The sequence below is a fragment of the Chrysochloris asiatica genome, unplaced genomic scaffold (assembly GCF_000296735.1).
Source record: "Chrysochloris asiatica unplaced genomic scaffold, ChrAsi1.0 scaffold00292, whole genome shotgun sequence".
Lineage (NCBI taxonomy): Eukaryota > Metazoa > Chordata > Mammalia > Afrosoricida > Chrysochloridae > Chrysochloris > Chrysochloris asiatica.
In genome coordinates this window covers 3,296,616-3,309,473 of record NW_006408810.1, presented here as the reverse complement: position 1 = coordinate 3,309,473, position 12,858 = coordinate 3,296,616, and the positions used below count along the sequence as shown (strand labels likewise).

The 12,858-nt window shown below is 44.6% G+C and overlaps 1 protein-coding gene across 1 annotated transcript in view; it reads right to left on the bottom strand.

Annotated features, from left to right (window-relative positions):
- SLC2A9 (solute carrier family 2 (facilitated glucose transporter), member 9) overlaps window positions 1–12,858 on the bottom strand; it is a gene marked incomplete at its 3' end in the record, with an annotated part of 151,835 nt that overhangs the window by 136,880 nt on the left and 2,097 nt on the right. The window contains exon 2 of the mRNA XM_006874672.1: window positions 10,815–10,913. Within this exon, the coding sequence (XP_006874734.1) occupies window positions 10,815–10,913 (99 nt within the window). The remainder of the gene's footprint in view (window positions 1–10,814; window positions 10,914–12,858) is intronic.

The window sequence follows — 12,858 nt, the reverse complement described above, 5'->3', positions numbered from 1 at the left end:
GAAGAAGTACAGTCAGAATGCTCCTTAGTAGCCAGAGTGGCCAGACTTTATCACTCATACTTTGGACATGTGGTCAGGAAGAATCTGTCCCTGGAGAAGGATATCATGCTTAATAAAGTAAAAAAGAGAAAGACTCTGAACGAGCTGGATTGACACAATGGCAGTATCAATGGACTCAATCATAATAATTGTGAGGATGGCACAGGACTCGGCAATATTTCCTTCTGTTATGTGTCGGGTTACTATGAGTTGGAACCAACTCCATGGCACCTAACAACAACAACCTCCTATATTGTAATGGAATAAATTCCTGTTTGTTAAAGCCATTCCTGGTGATAGTTCTGTGATAGACAACCCCTCAACATCCTTTGTGATGTGGGCCCAACTGCCCCTGGGTTCAATTATAAGGAAGAAGTTTCATTTTCTCTTTGACTCTCAGCAAAGTCTTAGAACTGTGCATTCCCAACATTCTTCTGGTTCACAGAAAATGAATCCAGGGTCTTGTTCCTGCCTGGAACATTCTTTCTAGAGATTGCATAGCTGTGTTTACAGAGGACAGTGAATTCAGGCAGACCCGTCATTAGCTCTGAGACCACAGTCCCCTCTCCTTTAAGCATGTTAGTAAGCATTGTCATTATGGCTTAAATTGCTCACAGCTGCTGAAGCCCAGCCTGGAGGAGGCAGGGCCTTTAAATGACATTGGATCAAGTACTGTTCCAGGAGCTGGTTCTGAGCCCCAGTTCTAGAATCATTTGTGGAACAAAGACCTCGAGCTTACAGATAAGGATCCCTGGTGGCACTGTGGTTTGGGTGTTGGGATGTTAACTGCAAGGTTGGCAGTTCAAATCCACCAGCTGCTCTGAGGGAGAAAGATGAGGCTGTCAGCTCCTGTAAAGATTTATGATTTTGGAAACCCTAGATAGAATCACTATGAGTTGAACTGACTTGATGGCCGTGGCTTTTGGTTTAGTTTGTAGATGGAGTTTCAGGTGGTGAAACCATTCACATGCTCATCTGTCCACTGAAACGCTGGAGGTTTGAGTCCGGCTACTGGCACCTTGGTATAAAAACTTAGCAATCTAGTTCCAAAATATCAACCATCCAAAACTCGAGGGAGCACAGTTGTATGCTAACACATGGGTCACCATGAGTTGGGAAGAACTCCCTGTCAGTAAAAGAATGATTTTGGGTTTGCTTGTTAGTGCAATCTGTCATCTATTGGGAGTCTCCTCCCAACACCCCAAGTTTTCCTTGTGCCCCTCAGGCTGTAGCAGTCTCTGTATCCACCCTCTAGCTAAGCTCCCCAAGACTTGGTGGGGCTGGGGTCCTTTCCCATAGGAGTATACAACGGCAGTTTCCCCCAGAAGAACCTTACAAACTGAGAAAAATCTGAACCAAAGATACAGGCTCCCCAGTTCTAATAAACAAAGGTCCCCAGGGGCTAGGGCAGGGTGGGGTGATCCCCAGAGCCTGGAATACTCAGACCCCAGGCCTGGAAAGTTACCACCCCCTCTCCTGACAGTGAGCAGTTCAGCTCCACCAGCTCTGATTAAAACAAAACAAACCAAACAATGACTCATGGATCCCAATTTAGACAATGCAGAAGCAGCTTATAAAAGACAGCAACATCAGAGGCCAATAAGAAATTGGGACTCTGAAATAAACAACATCACTTTAAGGTGTCCCTGAAACAATGAACTAAAGGAAAACATTGTAATCAACATTTACCAAAAAGCTATGATGAGAAGGCAAGGTGGGACAGGGAAGTTAGATCAATTGAAACAAAGGAAACAAAAAGGAAACATGAGAATGCTGACCCACTGTGAACATTGTAACCAATAGCATAAAACAACTTGTATAAAGATCGTTAAATCTATTGAGTCTGCTAACTACAAGGTTGGTGGTTCAAACACACAAGCTGCTCCTTGGAAACCCTATGGTGGTGGTAATGTGCCGCGGAGTCGATTCCAACTCATAGTGACCCTGTACAGGGTTTCCGAGGTTGTAACTCTTTACGGGAGCAAAAGCCTCATCTTTCTCCTGCGGAACAGCTAGTAGTTTCTAACTGCTGACCCTGAGGTTTGCAGCCCAATTGGTAACCACTACGCTACCAGAGCTCCTTATACGGGGGTAGTAGGAGTCAGAACCAACTGTTTGAGGCTTTAACAACAACAATTCACAGTATAAACTTTCACCTAAAAGACAATTTAATGTTAAAAAAAAAAATGGTGGTGGTGAAGAAGAATTGCTAATCTCACGAGACCATGCTGACAATATAAATAGTAATTCAAAACACACAAAGAGGCAAGGGAATAGCCTATATAAAAGAGCATCCATGAGGGTCTGTAAAATGGTCATGGAATAATGGGATGAAAAGATAATGGAATTTTTCCACAAACTTTTTGAAGCCCCTGGATTAATGATAATACATTTTAAAAAATATTGCTACAAAATCATAGAAGCCTTTATTAATGAAAAATAACAAAATGGGAAGCTACTGTTTCTCAATATATCCTACATCTAGATTGTTGTTGTTATGTGCCGTGGAGTAGATTCCAACTCATAGCGACAGGCTGTAAATCTTGATGGGAGCAGAAAGCCTCATCTTTCTCCTGTGGAACCGCTGGTAGTTTCGAACTGCTGACCTTAAGGTTCGCAGCCCAATTTGTAACCACTACGCTACCAGAACTCCTTCGCTCCTCACTTTACCCCATGTCAAAATGGCAGTTTTGGTATCCTCGGGGGATAAAAAGATGTCTACAGGGGCAAGATGGGTAGCGTAAGGTTTCCCAATTTAGTTCCTGTAGGAGAGCCCTTGCTCTCCTCGACAAAGAAGCAAGTGCACTCAGTGAAACTTCCCTGGCCTTTTCCTTACCAATGCAGTTTCCTGTTTTCTTAAAGCATCCTTTGAGAAAATCTGTCTAGATGACCCACTGGGAATTCCCAGAATGAGTCACCATAACCTTCTGAGTTAACTTCTGCCTTGAATTTACCTGATCTTTCGGCTCCCCTGAGACACCATTGTTTTAATTGGATCTATTATTTGAAGACAGCCTAGCACAGATGTATCACGGAGAGAAATTGTCTTTAGCCATTCACTGATGGCAGATACATGTCTAAACACTTTTTGTTTTCTTGTGATAAACCCATGCATCTAGGAACTAGAACCCTTGCAGCAATACTTTATTTTTGAAGTTTTTATTGTGAATTGAGTGAAGTTTACAGAGCAGATCAGTTTTACATTCAGCAAATCATATATTTTGTTTCATTACAATGATTAGAACCCCCTCCATGTACCACTGGTTGACAGTATTTCTCTCTATTCATTTTATCTCTCTCTCTTTTATTTTATTTTATTTTATTTTTAACACTCAGGCATATATAATCATTTACACTACCAAAGGGCACATTCTGCAAGCCTGCCTCCTGGCCGCCAGCTCTCAGTCCCTCTTTTTTCATGAATCTAGAGTCCCCAGCTGCTCCCTCTCTCCATGTCCCCATCTCTGCCTCCATCTCTGGTGTCGCTGCTTCTCTGGATAAGGTCCCACATTCCTCTTGTGCTCTTCTCCCAGCAGCAATACTTTTGAACATATCTTTGTAAATTATATTGGTGATATAAAACATTACATGGAAAAATGGAGTGACTTTTGATAAATCATTCACAGTAGCTTCTGAGTGGGGTACAGGTTTTCAGTGTCTACATACAGACCCCCCAGCACTGTATCCACCAGGCAGGTACCTCAATCTCTCCCTCTCAGTTCCCTTATTTGTAAAATGGGTTGTTACCACCATAGCTGGTGTGCAACTTTAATGTATAACCACTGACTCAGAGAAGGTGATTGATTCATAGTAACAGCTCTATTTTCAAATGTGCCTGCACTGTTCCTTCTGCTCATAGAAATAGGCCTGAATTGTTTTTATAACTAATGAGATCAGTTCACTGCCATCAAGTCAATCCCCACTCACAGCATCCCCACAGGGCCGACTAGGGCGATCCCACAAGTCATTGTTACAGAAGCAGATTGTCTCATCTTTCCTCCGCGGGGTGGCCCGTGGGTGAGAATTACTAGCCTTTTGGTTAGCAGCCAAGCGCTTTCAATCACTGTGCCACCAGGACTCCTCTGAGGCAAGAAGAGAGCAAGGCAGAAAAAAGATTGTGAATCTCAAAGATCAAAGGCCACCCCATTCCATGCTTAAATTACCCAGAGATCCTGCTGCCTCCAGTCAATTGCTGGTTGTTGCTGTAATGATAAGATACAATGGACCTTCCTGGTATCCCTGCCCTTTTGCCAAGACCCCAAGACCTGCCCTGCCTCCCACCAATCTAATCCGAAAGGACACCTCTCCACAGCTGTTCCATCTTCTCCTCCCACTTGGTGTGAGAACATGCCTTGGGTGACACCAATCATTGTCACATGTACAAATGCAGCTTGTGGAGCATCTGAGCTTCCTGGACAGTCTGTAGGACTCCAGCTCAGGGTGAGACGAATGAAAAGGACCAGACTCCCACGGGGCTCTCTGTGGGTCCATGCGAAGCTATCCTTTGGTATCTTGTCAAAGCTTGTCAATGCTGTGGCTAATTGGGGCAGCTCCACTTTACTGAGAGAGAAGTTGATTTTACTCCTTAACCACTGTTTGTTTTTCTGCCCTGGGGAGAGGGTGGGAGTGGAAGGGGGAAGAATGAAGAAGAAAGTGTCGGGATCCACATTTCTGCTGGGAAATTTATGGGAAGTCAAAATAATTGTGCTACTCTGGGTTTAAAGAAGAACGCCAAAGAGATCTGTCTTCCTCTCCAGGGAAAAGAAAAAGCTTGTCAACTCAGAAGAAATTCATGATAAAAACCAAACCATTCATAGTTGTTTTTGTACATATTGGTTGTTGTTGGATCTAGGGAATTCCTAACCCCTGACCCCTCTAGGAGTCCTGGTGGTGCACTGGATAGACACTAACTGCTAACACAAAAGTCAGGGGTTTGAACCCAACAGCAGGTTGGCAGGAGAAAGATGAAGCGGTCTGTCTGCCTCCATAAAGTTACAGCTCTGGAAACGTTCTGGGGATGTTCGACTCTGTCTTTTAGGGTCTCTGGGAGTAGAAACAGACTTGACAATACTAGCTTTGTTTAACTTAGATTGGTTATTTTGCTTTGTTTGCTTTTGTCCTTGGGAATATGACCTAATTTAGAAACTGCGTTTATGCAGATGTAATCAACATAAATTGAGGTCATATTAGATCAAGGCTTTCCATAATCTGTTATGATTCACATAGTCGAATGTCTTTGCATAGTCAATACAACACGGGTAAACATCTCTCTGTATTCTCTGCTTTCAGCCAGGGTCCTTCTGATGTCAGCAGAGATATCTTTCATCTTTCCACGTCCTCATCTGAATCGACCTTGAAATTTTGTCAGCTCCCTGTAGATGTATGGTCACAAGCACGTTTGAATTATCTTTAGCATGATTTTACTTGCATGTGATATTAATGATTGTTGTTGTTGTTAGGTGCTGTTGAGTGGATTCCAACTCATAGCAACCGAATGTACAACAGAACAAAACACTACCCAATTGTTGTTACGTTTGAGCCCATTGCTGCTGCCACTGTGTCAATCCATCTTGTTGGGAGTCTTCGTCATGTTTGCTGATGCTCCACTGTCCCAAGCATGATGCTCTCCATGGACTGGTCCCTCCTGACAACATATCCAAGATAGGAGATACAAGCCTCCCCATCAGCCTCACTTCTAAGGAACATTTGAACCGTACTTCTTCCAAGACAGATTTGTTTGTCCTTCTGCCAGGACCTGGTACTTTCATTATTCTTTGCCAAAACCAAATTCAAATGATGCATATAGATTCTTCTACAGTCTTCTTTATTCATTGTACAACTTTTGCATGCATATAAGGCAATTGAAAATAACATGACTTGTGTGAGGTGCACCTTAGTCCTCACACTAACATCTTTATTCTTTGACACTTTAAAGAGGTTTTTTTTGTTGTTGTTATTTTTGCAGATTTACCTAATGCAATATATTTTTTTATTTCATGGCTGCTGCTTCACTGAGCACTGATTGCAGATTTGAGCAAATTGATGTCTTTGCCAACTACAATCTTTTCTCTATTTATCATGATGTTACTTATTGTTCCATTTGTGAGGATTTTTTGTTTTCTTTACATTGAGATACAAGACAGTGACTTTAGTGGTTGGTGCATAAATGTGAATTATAATGGTAGTATCTGGTCTTCCTTGTAGGTGTATGGATATTATCCTATAATAGACAGCATCGTACTTCAAGATAGATCTTGAAGTGTTCTTTTTGATGATGAATGCAATGCCATTTCTCTTCAATTTCTCGTTTCCAGCATAGTAAATTGAATTCAGAAGAGGATGTGAAATGAGGGATATCATTGCTGATGTCAGATGGGTCTTGGATAAAGGCAAAAGATATCAGAAAGATGTTTATTTGTGCTTTATTGACTATGCAAAAGCTTTCAACAGTGTGGATCATGGCAAGCTATGGGCAACATTGTCAAGAATGGGTACTTGACTGTGCTCATGAAGAATCTGCACATAGACCATGAGGCAGCTGTTCACACAGAACAAGGGAATACTGAATGGTTTAAAATCGGGGAAAATGTGTGCCAGGGTTGTATCCTTTTTCCATACTTATTCAGTCTGTAGCTGAGCAAATAATCTGAGAAGCTAGATTATATGTAGAAGAACACAGCATCAAAATTGGAGGGAGACTCATTACCAACTTCAATATGCAGATGATACAACCTCACTTGCTGGAAGTGAAGAAAAAGGACTTAAAATACTTATTGATGGAAATCAAGGACCACAAGATTGTCAGCTACAAAATGGCCAATAAAATTCAATTTCAGTTCAATAATGCCTAGGAAATCTATATGAGTCCCATTTTATTTTGACAATTTTCCCTGCTTTGTACTTCACACATTTCATGTTTGAATTAGTAATGGATATTTGCAGCTGTTCCTCCTCGTTTTGAGTTGTATCCCATTATTAAATGAAGGTCCTGAAAGTTTTGCTTAATTCATGGCCTTGTGGTCAGTTTGAGAAGGCAGCTTTTCCCCAATCGTATTTTGAGTCCCTTCCAGCCTGAAGGGTTGATCTTCTGGCGCTACATCTGACAGTATTCTGCTACTATCCATAAGGTTTTCAGAAACGGTCCACCTCTCCATATTCCTAGTCTGTCAGCTGAGTCTGGGAGCTCATCTGAAACCTGTCCACCATGGGTGACCCTGCTAGTATTTAAAATACTGGTGCCATAACTTCCAGAATCCCAGAAACACGTGAGCCACCACAGTACGACAAACCATCAAACGAGTGGTAGAATCAATTACTATCCCATAGGAAATTTCCTTTTCAGAGATTAATCTTTTCTTCTTTTTAATTCATAGCTAAATCAGAACCAATTTAATGACACCTAAGAGTCCTGGTGTGATGCTGTGGGCTAATGCGTCAGACTGCAAAGTCGTTTGAACTGTAAGGTCGGTGGTTCAAGCTCACCAGTTGCTCCTTGGAAACCCTATACAGGGTCGGTATGGGTCAGAATTGACTTGACGGCACTTAACAACAACAATAACAAGAATCCCCACTCCAAAGAGTATCCTAGGAAATGAGAAAAACAGCTACACATTTCTTGTGAAGGCTACTGATAACCAGGCTGGGAAAGTTTAATGGTACCTGTTAGAGACAATGTGTCCACAACAGTCAGCGTGCAATAAACAAAGCCACAGCTTCTGAGATTCCCCAGACTCCTACGCATGACCAAGATCCCTGTAAATTCTCCCTCCCCTTTTCCCTCAGGAAGACAGATCTGGGAGATTTCCGTTCCCTTGTCCTCATAAATATTGACACTCTAGGAACACTTTGTTCTTTGCTCTGAGTCCTGTCTCGAAGATTGGCTACATCAGCAGTCAGTAATAAGGAACCATTTCCCCAGGTACAGTACTAAAAAAGTAGAGGACCTGTGTTGTTATTGTTGTTGTTAAGTGCCATTGAGTTGATTCCGACCCATAGTGACCCTGTATAGGGTTTCCGAGGAGTGGCTTATAAGCTTGAACTCCCAACTTTGTGGTTCAAGCTGATTTTTCAGCCCAGCACATCAACCCACACCAGATCTGTCTAAGTCTTCAGAAATCCTTCCTCTCCCAAAATGAAAGGATGTTATGCTAAGCTCTCTACACTCACCTCCTCATGGTCTCTGCCATTCACAATCTTCCTTCTTCCAAGCTCCAACCCTTCCTGTCTTTCCCACTGACACCAAAATTGCCTTTGTAACAGGCAGTGAGTTTACCACTCACCCCTCATGAACCTTCACTGGCTCCCCAGTGCCTACAGACTAGAATTCCCTTGCTCAGTCCAAGAGTTGAACCCTCTTCTTCTCAATCTACTCTGTTTCCGCACCTCTTCCTCCATTCCATTTCCCTGTGTCCCCTGATCACCACCTGTCTGTCAGTGTGTTGTACCCTGGCAGCCTTCGTGTTTCTGTGATGCTGGAAGCCAGGCTATCGGTATTTCAAATACCAGCAAGAGCACCCAAGTTCGACAGGTTTCCAGACTAAGAAAGACCAGGAAGAAAGGCCTGGTGATTGACTTCCAAAAAAGCAGCCAATGAGAACCCTATGGCTGATTGTCCAATATAGTGCTGGGAGATGTGCCGCCATGTTGGAAGGCATTTGACATATACAGAAGTCACAACAATGGAATCCAAGATACTAATGATTGTGAAGCTGGTGTGAGACAAGGCATTGCTTCTTTCTATTGTACATGGGGTTGCCATGAATCAGAACTGAATCCATGGCAACAAACAATAACATGTCTCCTGTGTACCAGCACAACACACTTCTAGTAACCATTTCCAACAAACCACCATTTTGACATCACCAGAAAATTGGATGTGTGGACACTCCCTGCCTCTTCCTATTTCACCTGTGGAAACCCTGCCCATCCTCTTCCATAGCTCAGCCCAAATGCCACCTCCTCCAGGTTCATATCCCTGAGTCTCAGTGCTGGACACATGGTAGGCATTCGGTAGATACTCACTGAATAAAAGAATGTGTTCAATGAACAACAGACGGGTACCTTCCTCATCTTTCTACAATTGGTTGGTTGAACATGTATGACTCTACCCATCATTATTTTGTTCCAAGTTCAAGTTATCCACAAGATATCAGTGCACATGCTCTCTAGCTTCTCTTCTGGGTGCTCAACTCCTAGGAGGGAGCAAGATTCCCAATTCCTGGTCTTCTTATAAAGTCCAATATGGACCAGGCAAAGAGCCCTGGCAGCAGAATGGGTTACAAGATGGGCTGCTAAATGCAAGATCAGCTATTTGAATCTACCAGCAACTCCATGGGAAAAGATGAGGCTTTCTGCTCCCATAAGATTTATAACCTCAGATACCCTATACAGGGTTGCTGTGAGGTGGAACCAACTCAACAGCACACCACCACCACCACCACCACCACCATCATCATCATGAACCAGAGAGATGCTCATCATGTCAAAATCAGAGTACTGATGCTTCAAGAGGTTGTCAAAGTCATCCAGGCCCCTGGTGTTCAAACCATTTGGAGTATCAGAACTAGTTTTTTGAATGAACTTACATAGAAACTCCAAAATGCCAAAAAGTCCAAAGAAGAACATTTGGGTTACCCTGGCATAGATAGAGTCCAGATGCTAAAACACATCTGCAAGTTTCCAAGGTTCCTTGTCCCAGCCTTCCCCTGCATTTTGCTCACAGGGATGCTGGACCCCTAGCAAGGAAAAGTCTGAGCAGCAGCCAGTACTAGTCACACTATGATTCCCGTCTGGTGTGTTAGCTCCCTGCCCGCAAACACACCCTGTGTCCCAGCCATGTGGACACATTTCCCAACCTCCTTGCACATGGGACATAGTGAGCTACCAACTGTCTGTTCAACCTTCAATGTTCAGCCCAGGAAGTCTTTTTTTCAAAGCAGAAGCTGCCACTCACTGAACCAGTGTCCTGCTGTTGTGGTTAGGTGCCATGGAGTCAGTTTTTACCACAGTAACCCAAGTACAATAGAATGAAACACTGTCCAGTCCTGCACCATGCTCACAACCATTGCTGTGTTTGAACCTGTTGTTGCTGTCATTGCATCAATCCATCTTGAGGGTCTGCCTCTTTTCTGCTGCCCCTCTAAACCAGGGGTGGGGAATGTCAGGCCCTTGGACCATATGGTATTTGGTGGTTATATGTCATGGAGTTGGTTCTGACTCAGCAACACTGCATAGAGTTTCTGAGGCTGTAAATCTTTATGGGAACAGAAGGCCTCATCTTTGTCCTGCAGAGCGGCTGGTAGTTTCAAGCTGCTGACCTTGAGGTTAGCAGCCCGACTTGTAACCATTACGCAGTATAGTGGTTACGAATTGGGCTGTGAACCACAAGGTCAGCAGTTCGAAACTACCAGTTGTTCCGCGGGAGAAAGATGAGGCTTTCTGCTCCCGTAAAGATTTACAGCCTCAGAAACCCTGTACAGGGTCGCTATGGGTCGGAACCGACTCGATGGCACTTAACAACAACTAACCTAAGGGTTGGTGGTTTGAATCCACCCAGCAGTAACAAAAATTTCCAAGCCATTGCCAACAAATAAATTCCGATGCATGGTGACCCTGCGTAGAACTGCTCCACAGAGTTTTCTTGGCTATGTCGGAATCGACTCGACAGCAAACGACAACAACAACAATATGGCACAGGCGGCCGGGCAGGAATCCGAAGTCGTGCGCGTGACCGCAGCGCCCTCTGCTGGACGGATCCCGCAGTGCGGGGCACTCACCGGCATAGGGGCGTTCACCACTGACAGGTTGTAGCCATAGAGGAAGGATGAACCGAAGGCGCCCACCAGCGAGGCCACGATGAGCGACCAGGACCAGTCCTGGGGGAAGAGAGCAAATATGTCAGACCTGGAGTTTGGGAACAAAGAGGACCCGCGAGGCTACCACCTGGATGAGAGAGAGGTAGGGATTGCATCTGGAGCTCACCGGCCAGTCTCACATCCCAGGCCCTAAGCGTACAGGCTGATGGTGTTTAAGAACTATCACCCAGGCCCTAGTGACCCAACGAGCAAACTACACACCAGCTCAATTGTGTCTTCCCACCAATCTGCACTTGTCGCCACCACATCAACCAAAAGCCCCAAACCAAACCTACGGCTGTCTGGTCTATGCCAACTTACAGTGACCCTATAGAACAGAATAGGGTTTCCAAGGCAGCCATCTTTACAGACATCGTTCACCGGATGAGAGGCTGGTGGGTTCGAACCGCTGACCTATCCGTTAGCAGCTGAGCGCTTAATCATTGTACCACTAGGACTCCTTGTCACATCAAAGACGTAAACCTAATGACGTTGGTGTGTACGTGCTGACTGGTGAATCTAACCCCACTGCCTATGTGAGGATGATGAGTCACTCACCTAGCGTCCTCACCTAGTGGAGCCCAAGGTGGTGCAAACAGTTAATACGCTTGGCTACTAACTGAAAGTTTAGAAGCTCAAGTCTATACTGAGGTGCCGTGAAAGCAAGGCCTGGTAATCTACTGCTGAAAAATCAGACATTGAAAATCTACAGCTCTACTCTGACACACATGGGCTGAGGGGTCTATTCCCCTCAGAGTACTTCAGGATGAGGAGCTACAATCCAACAGGTACACTGGTTGACTTACACCTGCCTTGATGTCATCCTGCCCCCCACAGGTCAGACAAGGATGGGCACAGCCACTGTAGAGATGGGGGCAGGAACATCTGTTTCTTGATAGAGGCTGTCAGCTGGAAGGAGCTAGAAGCAGGAGCAGGGGATATGGCCCATTCCCTGGGCACTCTTGGAACTGCCATCAGCTTATGTGAGTCTATGGGGTGTGAGTGTGTGTGTGTCCACTAGGAGCCACACCCTGACAAAACTCTGGGCACCCACAATGAACAAGACAGGGAAGGTCCACAGCTCAATTCAAACAGAATTGATCAAATGCTGTCTAGAAAGGAAAGTGGGACTCCAATTCCCCGCTCTGCTCACTTCCTTAGCCTCCCCTGGCCTGGGCTCCACCACTCAGCTGTGGAAGCTCAGTGACTCGACCTTTCTGGACCTCAGCTTGCCCACCTGTAAAATGGGACTTGAACAACAGTGGTCTCCAGATAAGGCTGTTGAGGAGTTGATGTGTCACTGCAGGGGGAGACTTAGAGGCACGTGTGCTCACAGCATGAATTCATAAAGGCGCTTACCCACCCTTAGTGTTTTCTCTCTGCTTCCTTCTGGGCCCGAAAGAACAGCCAGTGCACAAATAGACATGCTAAGCTCACTCTTGACCTTGCCCCTGCTGCCAAACCCACCCTTACTTAAGACTCATTACAAATGTTTCCTCCACTGAAAAGCCTCCTTATTTGTCTGCTTAGCTTTTCAATACACCTTCCTCTGGCTCTTAACTCCCTGGCTTACAACCTGGAATTTGGAGCCAATGACTAAGTCCACTTTGCAAGTCAGTTTCCTCATCTGTAAAAATGAGAATGAGAGTAACATCCAGCCCATAGGTTGTACCTCAAAGAATATTAAATATACACCATTGACGGCCAGAAGAGTGAGTAAGTCTGTCTTGGAAGAAGGACAGCCAGAATGCTCCTTAGAAGCCAGGGTACTGAGTGTGGCAAGACCTGGGGACTCTTGGGCCCAGAGTCAGTGACATAGCCACAGAGGACTAAAGTGGAGAGTGAAGCGTCCAGCTAATAAGAAGAGAGGGCATATGCATAAGAACACCCACATTTGCAGATAATACCCACTTATCCTGGCTTCAGTGACTGGATGATCAGAGCTCAACCAGAAGTAAAAAGAAGA